Here is a 26,492-nt window from a genome sequence, read left to right as displayed (position 1 = left end):
ATTTTTCTGGAAATGCCTCCGGGGTTCTAGTTCCTTTTCTATCCTTCTATGATCCCCTTCCCAGTTCATGCCTTCACTGACTCTTGCCTGAACCATTGTAATTCCCTCTTAACTGGTGTCTCTGCTTTCAGTTCCTCCCAAAATGAATTCACTCATCCAACATAGATTTTCTAAAACAAATCTGATCAGGTCACCACTGTTCTTAAGAAATTCTTCCATGGTTCCCTATCACCTCCTAGAAAAGGTTAGAGTACAGAATAGATAGGCTTTTGGACTTTGCCCCAGCCTCTTTGCCCTCCACTCCCCTACAGGCCCTCTGGACCAGCCAGGCCCAGTCACTTCCTGCTCCCAATCCTGATCCTGTTATTCATCTTCCCACCTCAAGCATATATGGGGTCCATCTTCCCCATTCCAGGCTTCTCTTTAGCCTGGGAGCACCTACAGAAGACTTAACAGGTCACCTTGGCAGTGAGGTACCTACTACAGAGTAGGGGGTATGTCTGTTATTCACAGCTTTTTAATTTAAAAAATTTCAAACATACAGAAATGATGTAAGAGTAACTTATTCGGGTCTAGCCACAAAGAACTACCCGTGGTTTCTCAATGAATACCTGGATACTGTGCACCTAGAATCAACAAGACAAAAACATTAGCATCATCCTTAACTTCTCTCTTGCATACCTTTTATCTGATTCATTAACAATTCCTTTAGGTTCTTCCTTCAGAATATATCCAGAATCCAAATGCCCCTCACCACCTCCTCTGCTATACCCTGATCCGAGCCAGCATCCATGACCATGACCTTTAGCCTTCTCAAGGCTCCCTGCTTCCTCCTTGCTCCCTACTGCCTATTCTCACCCAGCAGAGGGCTCCTGTTAACTCATAAGTCACTCCCCTGCTCCAAACTCCAGAAGGGCTCCCACCTGCTTCGGAGAAGCTAATGTTCTCACAGTGACACAGTCCGCTTTGTATACTGCCATCTCCTCCTACATGTCTGTTGCCTGCCTCACCTTCTCTCCCTCGCTCGGGTCTAGCCACAAAGAACTCCCCGCGGTTTCTCAACAGGCCAGGCATAGACAATCACAGGGCTTTTGCATTTTCTTTTTCTCTGCCCCTAAGGTTCCTCAACTTCCACCCCGTATCTGCGGGATCAGGACTCATTCTCTCACCTTCTCAGCTCTTGAATGCAAACACCTCAGTGAAACTCTCCCTTACTCACCTAATTAAAACTGCAAAGTACTCTGCCCCCTCGCTCTCTAATCCTCTTTCTGGGTTTGTTTTTCTCTATAGTAGTTGTCATCACGTGACACACTAGTACTTTTTTTTTCCACTTATTTATTTTTGTCGTGGTCTGTAAACTCCATAAGGACAGGGACCCATGTGCTGTGCTACCAGCCGTGCTTCCACCGTCTGGAAGGGCGCCTGACACATAGCAGAGCGCAATCGACTTCTGCTGAGTGGAGGAAAGGTAGCCTAGAGAAGAAAAGACTTCCTTGAGTTAAGCCCTCCGCGGGCACGACCAAATACCCGCAGACGCCGTCACGGCCCGCCCCACTCCCTCAAGCCACGCCCACCGGGGGCGGGGCCGAGGCCGGAAGCAGATTCCCTGCCACTCTCCCCGCGGGCGGAAGCTAGGCCGGGCAGTCTAGGTCCTCCTTCCGACTTGCCCCGGGCTCCTGCCCCGCCTACCTGAATGTGGGTGAAAGGTTGGCAGTGCCGGCTCTGCTACTGGGGCAGTGAAGCTAGGCGGCGGGGAACGTACCGACACACTGACAAGCAGGCGGACCATGGCAGACGAGGCGAAGCCCATCAGCCCGATCAAGAACCTACTGGCCGGCGGCTTTGGCGGCATGTGCCTTGTGTTCGTGGGGCACCCGCTGGACACCGTCAAGGTGCGAGGAAGGTGGAGGGAGGAGGCCCGGGCGGGGCATGGAAAGCAGTCTCCAGCGAGGTGCGGCCGGGGATATAAAGGGGGCCCGTGGGAGCTTCCGTGAGAAGCTTAGGGAATATCCCTTTCTCCCCTTTTGGAGTTCGCGGGAAGCTGTTCCTCTCCTGCAGAGAGCCGGATCTCGCAGAGCCAGCCGAATCTAACCGCTCATCAAGGGCTCTGATTTAAAGTTCTCTGTCCCGTAGCCTCTCCTGACCTTGCGCCACTTCTTTAGGAATGAGAAAGAAGAAGCGCCTCCCCAAAGCTCTGATTTCAGCAAACCCTAACATTATAAGCAAGATTGAAAGAGGTCACCTGTAAAGCCCGCCTCAGGAAGACAGCAAAAGACAGAAGCGTGGTTATTCTAGAGAGATCTTTTGACGCATTCCTCTGGGGCCAGAGTGCCCCATTACCATCTCCTTTGCACCTTTCACTGTCCACGAGGGTCTTGGCCATCTTCAGCCTGTCACCCTGTGTTAGACTGAGTGGCCCCCTGTGAGAAGTGATGATGTCCGTGGTGACTCAGGCCCTGCCAAGGAAAGCCAGTGACCTACTTTGCCCAGGACCAGGCCTGTCCTCACAGCTCCCAGGTGAGGAAACTGTGGTCAAACTGAGACAACTGGAAGAAGGAGACTCCTCGGGGCTTGTCCCCTGGGATTTCTCTCAACTCTTCCCTATGCAGCACTTTCAGCCAGGCTTTGCTGGAGGCTAAAGTCCATGCCCTGTGATTGAGCATTCAAATCTTCATCCCAGTTTTCTAACCTAATTTCTGGACACACACTGGGAGGAAATTGACAGATCATGGCCAGGATGGGCCTTTGGGGAGCAGGCATGTCACAGAGTGGGAAGTCTGTTTAGGGGTTTATCAGAATATAGACTTTGGCACATGGCCTCTCCAGGCTACTCGAGTGTCCTTATAATGTGGTGGCTGCCTTCCCCCAAAACGAATAACCTGAGATGGAGGCAGGCAGAAGCTGACCTTTTCATCGCCTTGAGAAAGTCACATAGGATCAATACCACCACATTCTGTTCAATAGAAGTGAGTTGCTGAGTCTGGCCCGCATTCAAGGGAAGGAGGATTAGCATTTACCTTTTGAAGGGGAAGGTTGTCGAAGAATCAATGGACATAATTGAAAATCATCACACGGGGTAAGGATGGGTGAGGATTTGGCCTAGGAGAAAACTCAGACACAGAGAGGAAGAAACTAGGATTCTGGAGGCATCTCGAAGGACTACTCCAACAGACTTGGTACTCGTGTGATAAAAGACGAGCAACAGGAGAGGTCAGAAGTGACACTAAGGTTTCAAATCCTGAGAAAGAGGGTGGTTATGTGGCTCTGGCATAAATGGGATATTGATTAGCAGGATGAGATTCTGGAAGTGATTTGCGCAGGGAGAGCTTCTCCAGGATGTTGGAAATGTAGCCATGAAGGTGGGAAGAGAAAGTCTAGAGATGGTCCAATGGTAGTCATAACTGAGCAGCAGCTGAAGCCCTAGACTCTGAGTTTTCTTTTTCTTTTTTGTTTTATTTTGTTTATTTATTTTAAGTTTATTGAGCTAGACTCTGAGTTTTCTGAAAGGCATAGTGGACCAGATGAGTAGGGTGCCAAGCCTTGGAGAATGCCTGGAGTAGCAAAGAAGACAAAGGAGGAAATACTAAGAAGGAAGATTTAAAGAGAGGCAGTTTGAAACATTGGATACACCAAAAGGGCAAGAAGGATGAGGACCAGGAAAAGTAGATTAAATCTGCCTCACTGCAAAATGCCTTTGTTGAACCTTACCTAATCATCAACATGCCACCACAGATGGGAGTCCAGTAGTGGCTGGAGCTAAGCTTTGCATTGGCTGGTTACTGGCATGGCATTTGGACTCACTAAACCTAGTCTTATCTGTGAACTGGGACTACCTCTCCCACTGGGTCATGTGAGATCCATTAGATAAAAAACAGTGAAAGTAAGTGGATGAGGAAATCTGAGGCAGTGTCTCTAAAAGTATGTTACTAATGACTATTGAGTACAGGGTTTGAATCAATTGGAGGAAAGAGAAGTCCGAATCCAACAGGTTAAGCGAATGCTGAAGACATGTATACAGTGCAGCTTTCTCTGTTCAGAGTTTGGCAGACAATCGTGCCACTGCTACTGACAGTCGGTTCAGATTCTAGGACATGACTGTATCTTAACTTCTGATTTCAGGTCCGATTGCAGACACAGCCTCCGAGTTTGCCTGGCCAGCCTCCCATGTACTCTGGGACCTTTGACTGTTTCCGAAAGACTCTTTTTAGAGAGGTATGGTATCCCGGTGCTGGGCATTCCTCTGAGGAACACGTTCACAAGTTGGCTTGTTGCTCCCTGAGGGGGGTAGGGTGACTGCGTGTAGTTCTGTTGGAGGTCTGGCCCACAGCGGTGGCTCACTCGCTGTGCCGTCCTATGCCCTCCTACTGTCATTACCCTGGAGTCTTTGCTAGTTCCAAAGTAACTGTTTTCTGCAGATGACTGAAGCTAGTAAAATGATTCTCTCTTTCGGAAGGCAAGAATTTAAACCACGGGGGATTAATGAATAACTGGAGGCTCAAAATGGAAGAAAATGCAAATCCGGATTAATCCATTTGATAGGAATTGGTGCAGAAGTTCACTAAAGTCTGAAGGAAAAGACAGCCATCTGAGAAACAGTGAGAGAGGCCAGCAAAGTCTTCAGACTCCTAGACAAGGACACTACATTGAGTCGAAGTTACTGGGTTACAGAATAATTTTCAGATATTTCTTAGAGTGAAAACATGGAATTTTTAAAAAGTTTTAATTACTAATGACATTACTCACTTCATTAGCACATGTGTAAAAAACTCTATTGAAAACTTTTTTCTTCCTTTGCTTCCTAAAATATGGGTCTCGTGAATAAACAGTCTATTAAATAGTCTTTCGGAAATACATGGAGCACCTATTTAGCAGCTGGGCAGTGTGCTGGGTGCTGGGGGCCTGGTGAGAATGACTTGTGTAAACCAACTCCCTGCGGAGTCGACTAGGCTTCCTTAGTCCATATTTGTGGGTGTCCCTGGTTTTTACTGTGCCAGTCTTAGCTGTCTGCTCTCTGGAGCTGCCACACAGAGATCTTGGTTGTGCCGCGTGGACCTGGGTGGGCCAGCACCCTGGAAGGAGGGCTAGAAGAGTTGTCAGGAGGTGTGGGCTTGGCCCCTTAGGACATGAGCCTCCTTCCTCAGCCAGGTGGCCAGCCGTTGGGGGAGCTTTGGAAGGACTTTGTCCCTTGTAGATCCTCAGAACCTTCTCTGCCCCATCACCTTGTCCTGCACTTTGTCTTTAAGGAGTCTGCTTATAGCCAGTAGCAATGTTTGACTTTTGCACCGTCCAGGAGGAGAGCTGACAGGTACAGCTCTGGAAAGTGGCTTGGTTGTGAATGCCCGGGGCATGTGCGAGGCCGGTTCTTTGGGTGGGGTCTGGACCATCCCGGTGTGCTGCCCCACTCTGTAAGGAGCGACTTTCACCTTTTTTGTGTTTGTTTTTTTAAATTATTCCTTATTTTGTATTAAAGCGATATAAGCTTGTTACGGAAAGGCTTGTAACAAGGTAACAAAGCGACTGCCCCCATTCTCCAGGAACAACTACTTCTGGCTTTCAGTTTTTCATGTTGTTTCTAAGGAGCTACACAGTATACATTTACTACTATATTTTATACATCTTTATATGTTTTAGCTCTCTATTCCTGGTAAAGGATTTTAACTCTTACATAACCTATCCCCTCTTTCTGCTCTGCCCATATAATTTTATCACTGTTTTTATGATTACCATTTCATATATGTTTCTTCCTGATAACTAATGTACTGTGATGTGCATTCATTTCTTGGGCAACTTTTTGTTTTTCTTGAGGTTGGGTTAATAATTATGCCAATTTCCATTGCTTATGTTTCTTTGAATCATTGTCTCTGTCACCCTGTGCTCTAAATGCTCTGTGGAATACCTTTCTGTTTGGTTTCCCACACTCCCTAAACAGTAGTGATCTGTTCTAATGCATGTTATTTTGCTTTGTTTTTCTTGGAAACATGCCCCCTAGAGTCCTCCTGTCACGGGACGGGTGACCAGGTTTGTATCAATGTCACGAGAAAGAATTCACAGATGGACAGTAAAAGCAATAAAGCAATAGCTCAAATTTATTGGAAGCAAAAATACACTCTTAAAAGCAAAAGCATACTCTCAGACTGGAGAGCGGGCAAGCTCAGATGGAGCTGCCCCGCCTTATTGTGGGTTTTGGGGTTTTATCTATTGATCGAATTAAGGGGTGGACTATTCATGATCTGGGGCGGTCTCTTTGTAGAAAGAAAGCAGTATGGAAAACACCCCTTTTCTTGCCATATTTGGGTTTTTCGGAACTGTCATGGCATCAGATGCATGATGGGTACAGCGTTAACTGTAATGCTAATTTGTTATAATAGCTGTATAATGCGAGAAGAATTAGGCCAAAGGTAAACAGGGCCTGACCCGTGCTTGTGTCTTTGTGGAAAGACTACCTGGGTCTCTGGGCCAGGATGTTGTGGGCTTTGAGCTCCTCTGAGGGCTTATCAGGGCTCATGGCGACCACATCTGTGCCCTTGTGGGTTTCTCATCCTCCTGCTCATATCTGTCTATCTGCCTCCTGCGACACTCCCTCCTCATACTCCCATGTAGACTGGCTTCTTCTCAGGCCCATGGCACCCTATACCGTCCTGGAAATCCCCTTTATCTTTCTTGGGATGAACTGTTGCTCACTTGGGTCCCAGACCTTCCTCTCCCTTGGTTTACTAACCTTTTTGGTTGGGATAGCTATTTGTCTTACTGTCTACTTACTGCTAGTACATAGTTGCTTTCATTCCCCAACTGTACTAGTGAAAATTGATATGCAGTCTTACGATTGTTTTTAACAATGAAAATCCCATGTCTTAATACTCGGAAAATACATAAATTTCTTAATCACCTGTAATCTCGCCCCAAGGGAGCCAAATCACACTGTATATCCTGTTTCGTAGCCTGCTTTTTTGTTTTCACTTAGCAGTGTCTTTTCATGTTGCAGTGGGATTTTATGGCTGTGCGACAGTCCATTTACTGAGTGACCATAATTTGTTTCATTTATCTTGTATTTGAATTCCAAAATCGTGTACCTGATAAATGCGTGATGTCATTTTACAAAATATCTCTGAGTATTTTCTTAGAATAAATTTCGAGACAGAGAACTGTGCTGCACAATTCTCTTCCAGATTTTCTTCCAGAATGGAAGCTGTTTACCATTTTCTTCAGCAGTATATAAGAGGACAATTTCTGAGAAATGTTGAGGAGGGGGTTTCTTCCTTTTCACAGCCCTCCTTGCTCGGCAGAGTGGGAGGAAGGAAGCCTCAGGGGAGCGGACACACCGCTTCTCTGTTTCAGCTGTGTAAAGGTCGGTGGTGTAAAGCTTCTGCTTCTGTGATTCCTTACAGGGCATCACGGGGCTGTATCGGGGCATGGCTGCCCCCATCATTGGGGTCACCCCCATGTTCGCTGTGTGCTTCTTTGGGTTTGGTTTGGGGAAGAAACTGCAACAGAAACACCCAGAGGATGTGCTCAGGTGAGTACTTACAGGCCTGGAGCACTTGATGCTGCCCTGCTGGGCGGTAGGACACACTGGCTGTCCTCCTGGGCCCGGAGGCTGGCACCTGGGAGCTCCGTGTGGGGGAGCTACTTGAGTTTCCTTTGCCTTGGGAACCAAAAGGGAAAAAGCTCCCTTCTCCCCCCTCCCCTTACCAGGCTTTTGTAACTTTATCCGTGAGGTGGTTTCGCTTATGGGGACATCAGTAATACCCGCCCTGCAGGGGGTCGGGAGGTCAGAACGAAAAAATGTGTGTCACGTGCTGAGAGCAGTACCTGGTGCTGCAGTGGTGACAGCAGCTGCCCTGTTTCCCATTACCCGGTTGGGAAAAGGGAGGGTCTCACTTCGTTTTACTTTATAACGTGATTATAATTATTTTATTTTATAATTATTTCTCTGTCAAACTTAAATAAATTAGTGTATTTCCTTCAAGTTTTATAAACTTTAAGAAGTTGGATTTGGGTATGAAGAGGCAGATGAGTCAGTAGTTAATGAAAACAGACTTCTTGGGATGCGGGGGAACTCTGAGTAGAAACATGTGATGACAGGGTACTCTGAGCTATGTGCGGTGACAGCTCCTGAGAGGGGCTGCAGGCACCACAGGACACACACGGGCTGGTCAGGCTGGAGATCCAGGAACTCGGGAGGAAGCCCAGGATGCCATGCAGTTGTTTTCTGTCACTGCTTCAGGCTACAGCAGGCTGAGCAAGGGTCTAGGATATACACAGAGATGCTTGTAATGTGACACTCTGTTTCTGGAGTCCTGTGACCCTCTGAATGTGCCCAGCTTCTATGAACAGCCACAGGTGGCCCCAAAGGTGTGTAAGGTCCTTTGAAGCTGTGCTTGACAGTTGGCGATTTAAATGACCCATGGACATGTGTCCTCTCTGAGCATCTGGTCCTTTAGCTTATGTGCCAGCTCACAGGTATACCAAGGCTGTGCACTAGAACCCCCAGTGGGGTCGCTGCTAGCACTTTGGCCTGCGGGTTGTGTTGCCCGTACGATCACATCAGCACTCATAAAACACTCTTCCTGCTTGAGCAAAGGTTGAGATGCTCAGGACCCCACCACCATAATCCTGCCACGTTCAGAATCCTGAATGTCAGCTCTGCCGTGTTTCCCATCCCTGCAGGGGTGTTTGGGGATAGCATGGAAAGGAGTAGTACCAAATCTTTGGGGTGGAAGCCAAGGAAGGATCAGCACTCACAGATGCCTCCCTGGGGTGGGGTGGGAGGTGGCAGAATGGGCCAGGCAGTCACAGAGTATATCTACATGGTATCCCGTGTACACACAGAGACCCCATTCAGAGGAAAGTCCCCAGTCCCAGGAGATGGAGATGTGCCCAGCCTGGGGTCCGGGCATCCTGAGAAGAATGGAGTGTGTTGGTCTCATATTGGGGGAAGTTATTTACTGAGAGAGTCTCTTCCTTGCGACAGCAGTGTGTACTGGGACTGTGAAGGAGACCATGAATGAAAGCAAGTCTCTTGACTGTCCACCAGTCAGCCTGTGTGCTGGGCTTGCATGCCTGAGGTAGATATATGAGCCCTGTCTGGGACGAGTGCATGGACAACACTGGACCATTGAGGCTGGCACCGCCCCCCCTAGAGGGAAGGACCCTCAGCGGATGTCTCCCTACCCCGATTTGATATCTGTTTTCCATGTCTTGGGCTCCGTGTTGGGTGGGACCAACCTCAAAGCTCAGCTGTCAGAGGCTTGGGGTCAGGAGAGGCTTCTAGGTGAAGGTTTTCAGCAACATTTGCTTAATTGTGGGGACTCTGGTAAATGCCGATTATAGCTTTGTGCTCCATTGCCTCTAGACCATCCTGGTATTGCTAATCCCAGAAAGAAAAGGCAATGCCAACGGTGGCGCAGACAGCTGCGGGCTATAGATGCTAGGAGCCTCAGACTCCGCCAGATACTCAGTGTGGCTCGGTCTGTGGGGGCCGGGGCAAGGACCCATATCTCTGGCCCCTAGGAGATCATTCCCTGCACAGAGACCCACAGGACCATCATGCCTGTCTGAGTACCCTTCCTATTTGGCCCTTTCTCAGCATCTTATAGCACATTCCTTACAACTGGCCTGGCTGCCCTCGGCCAATGGAGGTGGCCACAGATGTTCTGTGGCCCTTGATGATCCAGAGGAGGTGAGATTAGAGGGGACCTGGGGTTGAGAGAGATCCAGATCCTGGCTTAGTAGCTTTTTTCTATAACAACTCTGAATTTTACAGGTGGGGAATAAAGGCTCAGAGAGGCCTGGAAACTTATCCATAACTTCATGGCAGGCCCAGGGGAGGGGGCCATATCTCACTATAAAGCCTCTCCCGTGGGCGATAGCACCTGGGTGTGCAGGTGAGCCTCGTGCAGCTCTTGGCACTGAGACCCCTGCCCTGAGAAGTTTGACATCAGAATATACCTGGCACTTGGCTTTTGCGCAAAATCTGATTTATTTGTGCCGGACTTCTGCCCAAAATGTTTTTTTTTTTTTTTTTCACAAAGTCATCCCCTCAGCTGGGGTTGCCTCCGTCCTGCGTGGGTAGTCATGCGTGCTTACCTCTGTTTTTTGTGTTCAATACAGCTACCCCCAGCTGTTTGCAGCTGGGATGTTGTCTGGCGTATTCACCACAGGAATCATGACCCCCGGGGAACGGATCAAGTGCTTGTTACAGGTAGGGGTATGATTTGGGGTGGGGGATGTGATGTGGCAGGGGGCTAGCTCTTTTCATTCAGTATACAATGTCGCATGGATGTTTATGTCCTTTCGCCCTTTATAAAGGCTTCAGGTCAGGTGTGCAAAGCAATTTCAAGGTTTTCAGGAATATGGAAGCAATCGTAGTAGAGTCAAGAACCAGGACAGTATAACAGACCAACCCAAATGTTACACCTGCGATGTGTCAATCCAGACATATCCGCCCTTGTTAGCATCTCCTTCAGGACCTCTGAGAGGTAAGTCATGTCTCCTCGGAGGTGGAAGGCAGGCTGCTCTAGCCAACACGGTCCATCTCCACCAGTTGCCCTAAGGCGCAGTGATCTTAGGGAGCCTGGCCTGTTCCAGGCCGAGTGAGCTGGCTGCCTACCTTAGTGCATGGGCTCCTTTTAAAAAATAAACGTTGCTGCTTTTTACTTTGAATGGCTGAAGTAATTTAACACGTAATTCTTGCTAGAAAATTTAGAGAAAGGAGAGAAGCACAAAGAAAAAGATGTATTTATTACCCATGACACCACCCCACTGAGGTAAACACTGTCATGCGTGTGTATGAATTCTTCTAGTCTTTTTGGTAAACATGTATGTTAAGAAATGTTAAGTTTTGGAATAAAATTGGGATCACCTACTGCAATAGTTTTATAACTAATTTTTTTTCACTCGATAAAATATTTTTCTCTGTGACTTTTTCTTAAGCATAATTTTCTGCATCTTATTACATAGACAATCATCCCTTGCCTAGGGGTATGACAAATTATATGCCATAGCGAAGGTCTTTGTGAATAAGATTTGTACATATACCTGATTATTTTCTTGGGATAAATGTCTAGAGTTGGAATTAGTATGTTTAAAGGGATATACTTTTTAAGGTCATTATTGTATGTTAGTTACCAAATAGCCCTCTTATAAAAGCCTGTCATCGTCTAATCCTGTCATTAGTACATAAGAGCACCCACTTCACCAGACTCCACGGCATCTAATTTACAACTTCTACCGGTCTGAGAGGTGAAAATTTGCATCGTTTTAATTTTTCATGCTTTTAATTGTTGGCAAGGTTATTTTGATGAACATTAGTTGCTTGTATTTTTTCTTTGTGAAGTACCTATTTGTATTCTTTGCTCATTTTTTTTTTCTAAATTGATTTATACAAACTTTGGACATATTAATTAATTACGTACATGCAGCAAGTCTTTTTCCCGGTTTACATCTGTTACTCAACTTTTGTGTATTTTTTGAAATTAAACTTTTAATTTTGAGAGAATTATAGATTCACATGCAGTTGTCAGAAGTAATATAAAGGAAAAAAGAAAGAAAGAAAGAATACAGAGAGATCCCATGTTTACCCAGTTTTCCTAAAATGGTAACGTCTTATCAAACTATGGCGCAGTATCACAGCCAGGCTATTGACATTGGTAAAGTGAAAATACAGACTATTTCCAGGACGCCAAGGATGCCCTTTCATACCACATCCACTTCCCTCTTCCCCCTCTGGTCCTTAACGACCCTAGCAACCATCAATCTGCACTCCATTTCTAGAATTTTGATGTTTCAAGACCGTCATCTAAGTAAATTCGTACAGTGTGTAAACTTTTCAGATGGGCTTTTTAAACTCAACATAATTTTCTGGAGATTCATTCATATTGTTGCATGAATAGTTCATTCCTTTTAAGTAGTTCATGGTGTGGATACACCACAATATGTTTAACTTAAATTTATTGAAGGACATCTGGGTTGTTTCCAGTTTGGGGCTGTTACGAATAAAGATGCTATAAACATTCATGTACAGAGATTTTCCTTAAAAAAAATAAATCTTCATTTCTCTGGGATAAATGCCCAGGAGTACGATTGCTGAGTCATATGGTAATTACATATTTAGCTTTTAAAGAAACTACCAAACTGTTTTCCAGAGTAGCTGTATCATTTCACATTCCCACAGCAATGTGTGATGGATCCAGTTTCTCTGCATCCTCACCAACATTTGGTGTTTTTTCTGTTTTTCATTTTAGCTATTCTGATAGGTATATAGAGATAGCTCCTTTTAATTTGTATTTCCCAAATCGCTGAAGATATTGAAGTTATTTTCATGTGCTTATTTGCTATCTGTATATGCTGTTTGGTGAAATGTCTGTTTTTTTCTTTTGCTCATTTTCTAATTGGATTATTTATTTTTTCTCCTATTGAGTTTTGAGAATCCTTTATTCTAGGTACTAGTGCTTTGTTAGATATGTGATTTGCAAATATTTTTCTTCCAGTCTGTAGTTTGTCTTTTCATTCCCTTAATAGAGTCTTTGGAGCAAACATTTTTAATTTTGACGAAGTTCAGTTTATTAATTTTTCTGTTATGGATCAGGCTTTGGGTACTTAGGGTATTGGGTCTAAGAACTCTTAGATACTAAAGATTTTCTCCTATTTTTTTCTAAAAATTCTATTTATAGTTTTATGTTTTACATTTAAGTATGCGATCTCATTATGGGTTAGTTTTTGCATAATGTATAAGGATTAAGTCAGAGTCCTTTTTTTTTTTTTTGCTTATGGATGTCTAATTGCACTAGTATTGTTTGTTGAAAAGACTTACCTTTCTTCCTCTGAATTGTGTTTACACCTTTGTTAAAAATCAATTGAGCATATTTGTATGGGTCTATTTCTGGGTTCACTATGTTCTTCTGTTGATATATATATGTTTATCCTTTCACTAATACCACATAGTCTGATTAGTATAGCCATAAAATAAGTTGAAATTGAGTAGACTGATCTCTCCTACTTTATTATTTTTTTAAAAAGTGTTCTAGCTACTTAATTCCTTAGTATTTCCATGTTAATTTTAGGATAATTTAGAAAATTGAGAAAAATCTTGCTGAGATTTTGATAAGACTTATGTTAAACCTAGAGGTCAATTTGGACAGAATTGACACATTATTTTGAGTCTTCCAATTCATGGATATGGTATGTATTTCCATTTATTTAGAACTTAAATTTCATTTCCATTTCCAAAGAGGTTTAATAACAGCAATAATTTCTATTAAAGAAAAACAAAGTTCAAATGCCCAATAGTAATCATGTTTAATATGAGTACAGATAAAGGCTGCTGAGTAGACACTGGATTTAAATAAAGGTATTATAAGTGTAATTATAATTTATTTTACAAATAAGAAAAAATGTCACTGGCTGAAAGGGATAATTGAGATTTATTTTCCAATATGCTTTAATTTGGACGACCCATTTCTTCCCCCGCCAACTGAGGGAACTTCCTGCCATTAGACCAAAACAATGAATCCCCATCAGCAATTGCCACAAGCCATACCACCAGCCCCTGGCTTGGAGGAAACAGTGTTTGGCCTATGGCTCTACAGTCTTTATCCTAATCTGGTTCCAGCTTTGAGGGCACAATTCATGCCTTCGGTTACTTGAGACTTTTACACAGCACCAGCTGGTGCCCTAACTCATTTGAATCTTAAATACTACCACCTATTAGAGAGGAGGCTTTCACTAGATTCCAAATCTGTTATTTAAATTATTTTTCAAAAAGTAAAAGAGAGAGGGAGAAGGAGGAGGAGGAGGAGGAAGAAGAGGAGAAGAAAGTTATAAGAATAAGAGCATTCTAGGAATGTTGTTAAAAGCTATTTGGCTTTCGGCTGGTATATGAAATTACAGATAATAAATATAACTTCCCTGCCCTACATCTAACATATTCAACCCTATATCTAACATTATATGTTTTATCAGAAGCTTATTTATGATGTCTTGGCATGGATTTATTTGGGTTTATTCTGTTTAGTGTTCACTCAGCTTCTTGAATTTTTATGTTTATTTTTGCCAAATTTGGGAAGTTTTCAACAATTCTTTGAGTACTTTTTCAGTCCCTCCTTCTTTTCCAATCTCTTTCTGGGACTCTAAAGACACAAATATTTGTTATTTTGTTATAGTCTCACAGGTCTTTGAAGTTCTGTTCAATTTACTTCAGTTCATTTTCTTTCTGTTGTTCAGATGAGGTGTTTTCCATTGCTCTGTATTCTAGATCACTGATTTTTTTCTCTCTCTTTCTTCTATTCTGCTGTTGAAGGAACTATCCTAATTTTGGTTGTATTTTTCAATTCTAAGATTTTCATTTGTCTCATATCTTCTATTTCTGTACTAAGACTTTGTTTCTTTGCTGCAGCTTTTTATTTTTTTCTGTTCCAGGCATATTTATAGATGTGTTTTGAAGGATTTTTACCATGGCCACTTTAAAATCTTCGTCAGCTAACTCTAACGTCTCTTGTCATCCTGGCGCTGGCATCCGCTGCTTGTCTTCTTTCTCTCAGTTTGAGAACTTCCTCGTTTGGGGTATGACGAGTGATTTTCAATTGAACCTGGATAGTCGCATATTATGTTAAGACTCTAGCTCTTATTTAACTTTCTGTCTTAGCTGGTTTTCTCTGACACCATTCCAGCAGGAAAGGGAAAGATGCTGTCTCATTACTGCCAGCTGGAGGTAGAAGTCTGGGTTCCCCATTTGGCCACCGTTGCTACCTGAGGGCGGGGCGCTTCTTTTTACTGCTGGGTGGGTATGGGAGTTCAGCGTCTCCAATGACACCACAGGATGAAAGGGCGCTGGTTCCTTGCCGTTAGGGACGGAAGTCCTACTTCCCTACTCGGCCTTCTCTGACTCCGCCCTGGCACATGTTCGGTGCCTGTGGCGGCCCTGCCAGGGTGGGAGTCGAGGCTCCCCGTTGGTCTTTGCTGAAGTGGAGGTGGCGAGGCCACAGTTTTTCTCACAGTGTGTGGCTTCGTAGAGTGTTTAATTTCTAAAGGTTTTCTGTCTTTCTCGGCTGTCCCTTTCCTGGTCTTTTGTCGAGAGATTGCAGGCTGTTTTGGTTCTTCCTTTCCGTCTGTGCCTTTGGCATTCCTGGATTGCTAGTTTCTTCAGTTCCAAGTCTGAGATAGATCAAAAAGAAAATCCTGGAAAATCACCACCATGTCATTTCTCAAGTCCCAAGGTCGCTCACCAATCTGCCTGCTTTCCAAACTTTCAGAGTCTTCTTACGTTTGCTTAAAAAATAACTTCTAGGGTTTTTGTTGTACTTAGCAGGAGCAATAGGGAAAAATACTTCCTAGAGGAAGTCTGTATATTGATTTTGACTAAGGAAAGTTTGTTTTCAGTAGCCTCGTCCAGTAGTCTCTTCTCTCATGGATTCTTCCTTCTCCTTTATACTTAAAGTCCTTATCTGCTCCTAGATGAGACAATCCCTACCCATACTCTTATCCTAAACTCCTCCAATCTGCTAGATGGCTGCTTTGTATCTCTCCTCTCTTCTCAAACCCCCATCCTCAGTGAATGACCCAGCTTCCTTCTTCACTGAGCAAACTGAAACCACTAGAAGAGAACTTTCCAGATGCCTTCCACCACCTCAACCCACCACTGGCACCTGCTGCCACACATGTGGCTGCCCAGCTTGTTCACAGCAAGAGTGGCCCACGCTTCTGCTCGACCCCACCTTCTGTTTGTGTACTGGACCCCTTCCCATCCAGTCTTGCCCATCCACAGACTCGCTTCAACAATTCTTTCTCCTTCAACATTAGTTTTTGCTCTGCGCTGGATTGTTCTCTTCATCAGCAACAAAAGCATAAAAATGCTTGTATTGCCACCTTAAAATATAAATGTCTCTGTTCTCCTTCCCACATCAGTTTCTGTGCTTCATGCCTTTGTACCCCCTTACAACAAAACTCGTGAAAAGTTTTTTTTTTCCTCTAGTTGTTGTTTCTAGTTCCTCTTTTCTAATTGTTAAACCCTTCGGCCTGGCTTTTGCCTCACAGCTCCAACAGAAGTACTTTCGTGAAGGTCACCAGTGACCTTTATGCTAAGTCCGGTGTTCATTTCTTGGTCCTCTCCTTTTTGATCCATCAATAGAATCTGACTCAGCTGATCCTCTCTTCTTCTTTGAGGAGCTGTCGTATGGCTTCTATCCTGATTGTCCTCCTACCCACTTGGCTGCTTCTCTGTCTCTCTTTTGGATTCATCTTCATCTTGATCTTTCAATGTTCATGTGTACAGGACTCAGTCCTGTAACATTCATTTCCTTGAGGATTTCTTCTTGTCACATGACTTAGACACCATCTTTATGCTGATGATTCTCCAATTTTATCCCCAACTCAGACCTTTCCTGAATGCCAGACTCATTTATCCAGCATTTCCATGTAGATGCTTATAGGCACCTCCAAGTCACCGTGTGCAAAACTGAGCTGGTTTCCCCCAATACCTGCTTGACCTACAACCTGTAGCAGCTCAGTTGGTGGCAACACCATTCTTCTACTTGGTCAGCCCTAAAACCCAGGAGTCCTAGATTCCTCTCCTTCTCACTATATATATCCCATCTGTTGAACAGTTAAGTTGGTTTTCAACGTATCCTCTGTCCATCCCTTCTCATCACCTCAGTTGTAGCCACATTGCTCCAGGTCATCACTGGCCAGGACCATGGTGAGGTCCTTCTCGCTTATTTCCTTGCTTATAGCCTACACCGTCATTAAAAGTGAGAATAGTGTTAATACGTCAATTCTATGCCAATCCTCTTTGGTTGCCCAGGTGACCATGAGTCAGCTTCAGCATCCCCTGGTCACACGGGCCTCCCTGCCATTCCTCAGACGTACCAGGTTCACGTGAGCCTGGATCATTTGGGGAAGTTATACCAAAAAAAAAAAAAAAGCCATTGATACGCAATTGACACTATCTTAAATTTATTATTTTTAGAAAAATTGATATCTTTCTGATTATGTTTTTCCTAACCAGCATGTGAGTCTCTTTATTCACCTCTTCTTTGATGTCCCTTGGAGATGTTTTTGAGTTTTATTTATGTAAATCCTGTTGCTTGATGCACATATATTTTATTGCTATTTTGAATGGGATTCTTGTCTATAATTTTTCAACTGGTTAGTGCTGCTATATAAGAAATTATTTGGCTTATATATTTATTATATAAGTGTTTCTCCTTGGAACTATGAAAGCTGAACTGTCTTTCCAGCTTTAATTACTCTTTTGTTGATGCCCCATGCAATCTGATTCCTCTTGGTTCCGTACTTGCTGTGGATCCTGCACAGGGCTGTTTTTCTCTCAGATCATTCAGATTATCCCTGCCTGCCCCTTCGGCTCTTGACTCTTAGGCCCTGAAGTGCTGAGGCTGGGACGAGGGCCTCCCCTTGGCGCCCCCCTGGCTCTGCACAGGACCTCTCTCCAGGCACTTAGAAGCTCTGAGTGCAGTCGCCAGTTCACCTTTTCTTAACCAAGCTTCATGATCAGTTAGGGCTTGGAATGGAGTTGGTGCTCCCTAGGTATTTATCGAAGTAGAGTAGTGAAGGACTGAAGTATTTGTCTCCTTCGTTCTAGACCTCCCAACTTGCTTTATTGGGAATGCTTTTGCATTTGCAAGAGTTTCTCAACTTTTTATCCAACTCGTCTGTTGATTTTTTTTCTAGTCAATTTGTATATATGTTGTGATATTTTCACCCAGCCTTATTTCATAGTGACTTCCACCAACATTGAACATTCCAGACAACTATCTATTTGAGTCAAGGATTTCATTTGTCTAATGTGTAACGAACACTTCCATGCTCACTTCGTAATCTTCTGTAACCTGCTGTGTCTGTTGACTTTGACGCCCTTGCTGACTTGATGACTCTTCTTCCCCTCTCAGATTCAGGCTTCTTCAGGAGAAACCAAGTACACTGGTGCCTTGGACTGTGCAAAGAAGCTGTACCAGGAGTCTGGGATCCGAGGCATCTACAAGGGGACTGTGCTAACCCTTATGCGAGGTAAACTTTGAGACTCTCTACCCGACATCACCTTGGGGGGGTCACCTGACGTGGATTTGCCACAGACATCCTTGCCTAGATTGCCAGATTAGCCTTGGTACCACGCAGACCACAGCTCTGATGAGGCTGGCACTGTGTTTCCTGATTTTAGGCAGTCTCTCCTCTGGCCAGCATGAATATAAATAAATGAAGATGGAGGGACCTTCCATCCTTCCAGCAGGCTGGCTCTCAAAGGTGGAAGTCATGACAGTGGTAGTTGGAAGAAAGTGCCAAGTAGGTAGAAACTCTGGCCGGAGGGATAAGTGGGAAGAAAGGGTGACTTAGGAACACTGGGGCTCTCCCTAGTTCGAGAGGCATGTCCTTCTGTGTGGCAGTAGGCGAGGCAAAGGTAGTCCCGCCCTTGTCCTGACATGGCAGCCTGGAGGAAGGCCAGGTGCTAGTGTGGTTATAACTGCTTGGAGCGGGTGTGTTAGGGGGGACAACTCAGAGAGGACTTGGAAGAGGGAAGGACGTCACACCCGGTCACTGCAAAGTAGTTGTTGAAAATGGGAGATGCTGCTGAGGGACTTCTCAGGACACCCCGAAGGACCCGGCACCAGGCTTGGCTGTGCTAACTTGAAAAAACCTGTCCGGATTTTATATCATTTAATTTACCTCTTTCTTGCCCCTAACAGATGTTCCAGCCAGTGGGATGTATTTCATGACATATGAGTGGCTGAAAAATATCTTAACTCCAGAGGGAAAGAGGTGAGGAGAACAGAACTTGGAAGTCACTTTGCTCAGTCACGGGGAGGTCGCCCTTTCCTGTACATGGGTTGGAGGCAGGAGTGGGACTTGCTTCTGCCTCCACGTCCCCTTTCCTTTTATTGCTGCTGAGGTCCAGCTGCCGCCTCTTGCTCTGTGCCTCCTCCACCGGAGCAAGCATGTGAGACAAGGGCATGAAACCTCCTCCAAGGCATGGTGGCTGCCCTGTCACAGGAGCCCTGGCCTCGGACCTCTCTTCAGTCACTTTCTCTCCCTTTAACTGTCCTGCCTGCCACAGGAGGGATGGTCTGATCACAGCTCTCGCAGCCTTTGTGTGACTGTGGTTGGTGTTCTGCAGTGTCAGTGAGCTCAGCGTGCCTCGGATCCTGGTGGCTGGGGGCGTCGCAGGGATCTTCAACTGGGCTGTGGCGATCCCCCCAGATGTGCTGAAGTCCCGCTTCCAGACTGGTTAGTGGAGGGTACTGGAGCGGGTGGGGGTGGAGTAGGTCCCGGAACTGGCTGCCCCCGGGGTGCAGAGCTCTTAAGGCCTGAGGGATACTCGCTCTCCAGAACACACCCAGCATCTGTGTGCCCAGCATTTCCAGGGCAGTCGTTTGTGTTCTAGGAACCCTAGAGGCATTTTCATGTCGCCCTGAACACAAAATAAGTGAGATAAGAAGTCAAATCAACTCTCCTTCCCCCACGTGAGCAGAAGGACCCTTTCATTGTTCGTTTCTCTTTTATACTCCCGTGGCACCTGTAATCCAGACATTTGTGTCTGTTTGTCCCCAAGTGAACTGTGTTGTCTGTGGACAGGTCCCCAATGGTGCTGTGACTCTGCAGGAAGACTTGACTATAAGATTGTCCTCATACGTGTCCTCATATGGTCAGGTCAGGAAGCTTCCTGAAGCCTTAACGATTGAGTTCTGCCCACAGCACCTCCTGGGAAATATCCTAACGGTTTCAGGGACGTGCTGAGGGAGCTGATCCGGGACGAAGGGATCACATCCTTGTACAAGGGGTTCAACGCGGTGATGATCCGAGCCTTCCCGGCCAATGCGGTGAGTGGCTGGCCGGGGCTGTGCTTTCCCTGCAGAGTTCAGAACAGGGTGCCCATGGGCTGACTTTTGCTTGCTCCTGGGATTGGATTGGATTGGGGGCTCGGTTTTCCCAGAACCCCACCCTCAGCCAGAGCCTCCTAATTTGCTCCCTTTCCTGAAACTTTCAAGAAGCTTTGCCTTTGCCATTCTCTGAGGCGAGGGGCTTTGATTTCCTGACCTGGTTGTTAGAAGCGGGCAGTTGTGGGACATGCATCTTCTTTCTCTTTTGGGAATGAGAGAGCACAGTTTGATTCCTGGACCTGGAATGGGAGTGAGGTTAGGGAGGAGTTCTGGTCCTGGTTCTGGTCCTGACATGACCAGCCAAGCACATGCCGGGGTCTTTGTAAATAGTCACAGCTCCTGCTGGCTTTTCTCTTCTTCCAACCCCTTCTCAGGCCTGTTTCCTTGGCTTTGAAGTTGCCATGAAGTTCCTTAATTGGGCCACCCCCAACTTGTGAGACTGAAGGCTGCTCAAGGCTCTGGATGCTGTCACTGAAGAGGAACAGTAGGCAGATGTCATGAAGGGTGAGGGGAGGGGGATGTGAATCTGAGCTCTGTGCATGGACTTGTGGAGACCATTTGCCTTAATGACATCCTCTACCTGGTTTAACTCGGTGTGCCATTGGGAAACTTGAATTCACTTTCGTCAATTTAAGGGATCTCAAGAGGATTTAGAGATGGATTATGTAGCTGCTAGACCAGATACCACCTGTGGCCAGACTACTATCTATTGGTTGACTACTGGCCCTATCATACCCAAAATACTTACCTCGAAAGAGAAAATCTCAGCCTGCCACTGAAGGTACTATGCATAGTTTCAGCCAGCTGCCAGGAGCTGGGGTCATCTTTGATCCCTAGCTAGAAAAATGCACCGAATTTCCAGGGTACCATCCTATCCTGGCCTGCACATGGGGACTTGAGGCCCACGTCTGTCTGTCAGGTAGACTGAGCAAATGTGTAGGGGCAGGGAGCCTGATAATAGTTGACTTGATTTTATTTCTTAGGCATGCAAATAATCAAAATTGAAACTAAAGTAGCCTCATTTCCCAGGAGAAGGTAGAAAGCTTGTCCTCCCACACAGTGAGGAGAGTTTTAAATCAAGAGTCCCAGCCTGCTGGGAGAAGTGCAAAAGTCCAGGGTATAGGATGGCTCTTTTCACATACTCGTTTCTCATGGGAGCCCCCTGTTTTAACAGGAAACAATAAATACTGTTTTTAATTTTTGCATTGTGTGAGATTTCTTTCTTTTGATTCTGGGTCATTTTCGCAGGCAGCCCGTGGCCTTGGTAGAAGCTGTCAGGGATCCAACATTCTTACTCAATTGCTTCAGGCAGGGTCTCCAGCAGGGGAAAAAGGGGAAAGTTTTAGCCAACCCAACCTTACCCACTGCCCCAACCCCAGCTGCTTGAGGAGAAGTCAGGTTGGACGGCATGGGGGCAACTTGATTGGTAACTGTTCCCACAGCCCCCAGTGCAAACCTGGCATGCAGGCCCCACAGCCTAGCCTGCAGCGTACCCGGTCAGTCATTCCTCAACCTCTTTGCTCTGAGTCACACAGGTATCTGAGCTAACAGATGGAGAGTTGGTTATCCTAAAAGGTCAAAAGCAGTTCTGAGTTTTCATATGGGCTTTGGGTTGCCGTGTGATATGATGATGACACCAGCCTGCTTTACTTACCAGGCTGAGGATGATGCCCAGGTCGTGATGCTCGGGCAGCTGCCCAAGGGGGTGAGAGAGTTGGAGGGTCGCAAGCTAGTCCTTGTCTGGTGGAGGGTGAGGCTGCTAGAGCTGGGCTTGTCTGGCAATGTCCCATCTGGCAGTCACAGTTACTATTGCACTGGCACTTCCTTCATTGCCTGCAGCTACTTACTTAGAGACCCTTGGACTTTGCTTTAGAGCCACCACTGTAAGTAAATGGAAGAGTGGGGCAGGGACCCACACACATCCGGGAGTGGGTGTGGCCAACCTAGCAGAAAGCTGAAGATTGGGGGGTTTAAGGAAGGAGGCTTTATTCCTGAGAATATATTTCTGAATAACCAGATAGGAATTATGGTCAAGTCAAAAAATAATATTTTTTAGAGATGAAAATTGTGTGTCCTGTGCCTGGGAAGATTAAATTCACTGTTAACGCCGCCCCTCTCATGCTGCAGGATGTCTCTGTTTAATCTCTTTGCTTTGGAGACAGCTGCATCTGTGTCTCCTGAAGCTTTTTATCAGCACCACCCAGTTTTTGAGACAGTCCCGAAACCTCAGCCTTTGCTTGCAGCCCCTGGGAGTTCATTTGCATTCCAGTGAAATGCCAGTCATTCCCTTGGCTCAGGATCACTTTTACAGTCTGTGCTTCTGGGTAATTTGCCCTTTGAAACAACTTCTATTTTAAAACACGATGTTTTGGTTCCTTGATGTTAGTGGTGGTAGATTCTTTTACTCCTTTGGGTGTTCAATAGACTCTCAGTCCAATAGGAAAGCCCCTGGAGACATATTTGTGAAGGCAGCAGAGCAGATGGTGAGTAACTCCCTCCTGGCTGGCACTTCCTTTTCATGATGCACTTTGAAATGCCACCTGTTCTGATATATCTCTTCTCTCCCTGTTAGGGGTAAATGTTGGGGAGAGATTGGGGCCCTCCCCAGCTATTTCTCTGACTGTCACATACAGCGTAAGTAGAATCTAGAGAGCAATCGTTAAAACAACCAGCAGGTGATGACAGCCTCACCCAGGCACAAAGCAGAGTATAAATGGGTCAAAGGTGAAGGACAGAGGGCAGGTTGGAACAGCAGCCTATTAGCACCATATCCGCTGTCCTTACTTACCACCTCTACCCACAGTTCTTTCCCCTGTTTTTTTGTTTTGTTTTGTTTTTTTGTTTGTTTGTTTTTAGGCTGGAATCCACTATATTCTTTCTAGCCTTTTTAGGGGTTCATTCTTATCTCTTTATCCCCATGTGACTCATTGTTTAATGGGTAGGGATTTTTACCCCCACATTCAGATGTGGAAGCCAAGGCTCAGACAGGGTAAACTGATATGCCAAGATCATTGGCAAGTTGATAATAGCATGGGAATAACAGTGGTGTCTGGGTGTCCACAGGCCTGATGAAGAAAGACTTGTGATGCTATCAGAGGCTGTCCTGGGACTGTTTGACCCAAGCTCCAAGAGGCCTGTGTGTGCCACGGGGTCAAAGCCCAGGCAACTGGCCTGTGAGTCAGGCCAGGGGTGGCACATAGAGTCCCAACAGGCATTGGCAAGGCCCCAGGGCCAGGCGCTCCCAGAGGGCTCCCTTTCTGCTTTCTCTGCTCTGGTCAGCATGCAGTCCTGTGGCTCTCCAGCTAGGCTCTCCTGTGCTTCCCACGTTCTGTCCTTGCCCTGAGATGTCTCAGAGGCAGATTCTAGGTCCATCGCAGAGACTGACACTTTCCTGGGACACAGAAAGTGTAACCAGACCCACTGCTGTCAGGTTAAACATGTGTCCCGGGGAGGGGGCATGGCTCACAGGTAGAGAAATAGTTGGCCCAGGAATTGATTGCTCCCTGGAGCAAGGACATTGTTAAAACAGACCGGACTTCCTGGCCTTGTGGTAGAGGCATCATGGACATTGAAGAAGGCAGAGGAAATATAGCCCACTTTTCCAATCCCTTCTGCACACCAGAGGCTTGTGAACACCTCTAAGACAAAATAGAAACTGATGGTGCTGGATTCTAAATTATCTGGGAGGACTGGGCCGGGTGGTCTGGCATGCAGAGGTGGTCAGGTGACCAATAGGTCTCATGAGACAAGTGCAAGACTGGAGTGGCTTAGAGAAATGACCCCTTTGGGCAGAGAAGGGGGCACCAGAGGGTGGAAGGTATGTAAACTGGGGGGTTTGGGCCAAGAGCAGGCTTCCAGAGGAGTCTGGGAGAGTTTGGGCATCTCTTCTTTTGAAAAGAGAGGAGAAAAAAACCCTTTTAAAAAAAACCCGAATCAAGAGCACATAAAATCCACAGTTCCATTGGAAATAGCAGTTTGATACCCTACCCATGATCATTTTCACCAGATCCACTGCTGTCAGGCTGAACATGTGTCCACCTGTGTTACTCTGCATCCATAGTTGTAAACATCTCTGAGACTTGGCCCCATTTTGTCCACGTCTGCCTGTAGTTGGTGGTGTGGCAGTCTGAACAAGATGTTGAGTTCTTGCTAGGTAGTGAGTAGGACTGGGTTGGAGCGGAGCTCCTGTCAGGGCTATGGGGCCTCCTCCTCTCTACTATGGTCCCTATATTTCTCCTGCTTTTGGGGGTCTCTACTCCCACCATCACTTACAGCAATTTCTCAGTTCCTGGCTGCCTGTAGGTTTGGTTGCCATGGTAACCCCCCAGTGGTGCAGCTGGACAGGCTTGAATGAGGGCACTCCTAGGAGGGTAAACATAGATGATATGGGGCTCGGGCCCCTGGAATTCTCTTTTACTCCAGGGCCCTCTTCTATGACCAGCTCAACTGGGCATTCATGAAGGCTTTTGGGACTCTACTTCCCACTGAAGGGTTTCCCAGAAGGGTTCCCCCAGATCCCTGCTCTGGGAACCAGGTGTTAGGAGAGGGAAGCAAAGTTTGGCCTGGAGGCTGCCTGTCCACTCTTACTCTGAGGCTAGTCTGTGGAGACAGGTAAGGAGCCCCATTCCCTTTAGTCAAAAGATGCCTTTGAATGCCACGTTTCCTGGCTAGCTGGATGACCAAGCTGTGGAGCATCTGAGAACAAGCCAGGCAGACCAGCCTGCTTTTGGCAGAGGTTGATGGAGGTTGTTTGGAGCAATTGAGAGAACTCACCCACACTTAGCTCTGCCGTCAGCCCTGGAGTAACCTCCCTCTACCCTGTTTTATAATTGAGGTCAGAGCCCTAACTATACAGATGCCTGTTCCCTTTTAAAACACAAAAAAACTGACAAATGGGCACACTTGGGGCTGGAGTTGTGAATTTGCCTTTCCAAAGGGTTGGTTACAGGATTGTTTAAAATGGAGCGGATCCCCAGGTGTGGTGGTGCAGTGGGGGTCACACCCAGGTTTCCTGGGTGCAGGCTGACTCCTGGAATCCTTACAAAGGTCAGTCTACCTGAAAGTAGAGAAGAGCTTAGGAACCATGGCCCTCCAGCCCCTCCCGCCCCTCCCTGCCTATCCTTAGTGAAGTCTTTGTATTCTGAGATGAGAAGCATAGCTTTGAAGTAAAGGATCCTAATTCTGAGACTTTGAGGCCAGGAGAGCAGTTGAATTGGCTCTGCTTGCTGTGTGAAAATTTATCATTCATCCATTCAGTAACCCTCCAAGAGGGTACAATAAAGACCCAGCACGGAAAAAGTGAACACTATCCCTCCTCTCACAAGGCTGGTGATCCAAAACTCCTTCTGGGGTTCAAGGATCTTGACCAGGGGGACATTGCTATTCACTCACAGGCCTGCCTGGCCTAGAGCTTGGATGGCTTTTGCACCAGAGGGGATCAGGTGCTCCTGCTTCCAGAAACTCAGTTCCCAGAAGCACTGAGCTCCTGGGTGTGTGCCAAGCCAATATGAAAGGTCCTAGTGAGGATTTTAATTAATACTGGTTAATTACCAGGCGGAGCTTAACCATCCCAAGTGCCTTTCAGTTCCCAAGCCTACAGTGAGTTGCTTTCTGATGGGGCCCGGCAAAGAGGAGGACTCTGTCTTATGTCCACTGGGCCTTTGGTCAGTGCCTAGGTTGTGGCATGGACATCCTAGGAAGGTCTCCACCTTTTTCTATTCCCTTCCAGTCTGGTGTGGGTGAAGGGGACAATTTGGGAAATAGACGGGCCCCTTCAGTTTGCCTATGTCCCCTGCGGAGGGGCAAAAACAGCAATGCCTTGTATTCTGCTCAATATCATCAAGCAGTGCTGGCCCAGGACCCAGGGTGGAGTGTGGGGAGAGAAAGCGTGTGCAGATCCAGTCCTGAGAATCTGGTGGGAGTGCTCAGGAGGAAGAACGGGCCCAGAGGTCATTCCTGCTGTGGGCCTTATGCCCTTTTCCCAGGGTGCATGCTTGGCTTCGTGAGCTCTCCCAGGCTTCTTTCTCTGTCTGTGGCTCTCAAATTCCTATAGCATTGGAACTCCTACCTACCTACAAGGCATTCACCATCTGACATCTTACAGACCTCCTGCCAGACTTCTGAGGGTCTTACAGTCATTCCACCATTCCACTCAGTGGCCAGGGTGATCCTGACTCTCACTGTCCATTATGCTCGGAAGGCTTTCCTCCAGATCTTCCTGTGGTAGGATCCTACCCAGGCCTCAAAGTCAACTTGATGTCACCCCCTACAGTGGGTCCTCTTGCTCGCCACCACAGCCAGAAACACACTGAGGAGGTAATGTGTGTTTCTGCGTCTGGCTCTGGACTGTGTCCCTGACGTCTACTGAGTGCTGGCAAACAGGAGGCTCTTAGCGTGTGTTGAAAGAAGAAATGAAAGGCCGTCGTGACTAGGTAAGAGGCACGACTCCGCTTAACGGGTGCACCATTCACACTCCGGCTCCCGCATCGTGGACCGGCCCGAGCAGGCGGGCAGCTGAGAGGCGCACGCGCACTGAGGGCCGGCGCTCGGCGGGGGCGCGCACGCCCGCGGCCGCGTGCGTCACAACCCGGGCCCCTGCCCCGCCCGTCC

The 26,492-nt window shown here is 46.5% G+C and overlaps 1 protein-coding gene across 2 annotated transcripts; it reads left to right on the top strand.

The window, feature by feature from the left end:
• Positions 1–1,703: 1,703 nt before the first annotated feature.
• On the top strand, positions 1,704–21,085 carry SLC25A20 (solute carrier family 25 member 20). 2 transcript variants are annotated; one of them, XM_016149878.2, is made up of 9 exons: positions 1,704–1,892; positions 4,120–4,212; positions 7,386–7,513; positions 10,111–10,201; positions 17,901–18,018; positions 18,693–18,765; positions 19,121–19,230; positions 19,699–19,823; positions 20,258–21,085. In XM_016149878.2, the coding sequence occupies exons 1-9, from the start codon at positions 1,788–1,790 to the stop codon at positions 20,318–20,320; spliced, it is 906 nt and encodes a 301-aa protein (XP_016005364.1). In that variant the 5' UTR covers positions 1,704–1,787; the 3' UTR covers positions 20,321–21,085. The 2 variants fall into 2 exon arrangements, with proteins under 2 accessions (XP_016005364.1, XP_016005365.1); XM_016149879.2 differs by lacking the exon at positions 1,704–1,892 and adding an exon at positions 1,990–2,517.
• Positions 21,086–26,492: the final 5,407 nt, after the last annotated feature.

This window comes from Rousettus aegyptiacus, unplaced genomic scaffold (genome assembly GCF_014176215.1).
Source record: "Rousettus aegyptiacus isolate mRouAeg1 unplaced genomic scaffold, mRouAeg1.p scaffold_m13_p_4, whole genome shotgun sequence".
NCBI classification, from domain to species: domain Eukaryota; kingdom Metazoa; phylum Chordata; class Mammalia; order Chiroptera; family Pteropodidae; genus Rousettus; species Rousettus aegyptiacus.
This window is presented reverse-complemented; position numbering and strand designations above follow the sequence as displayed.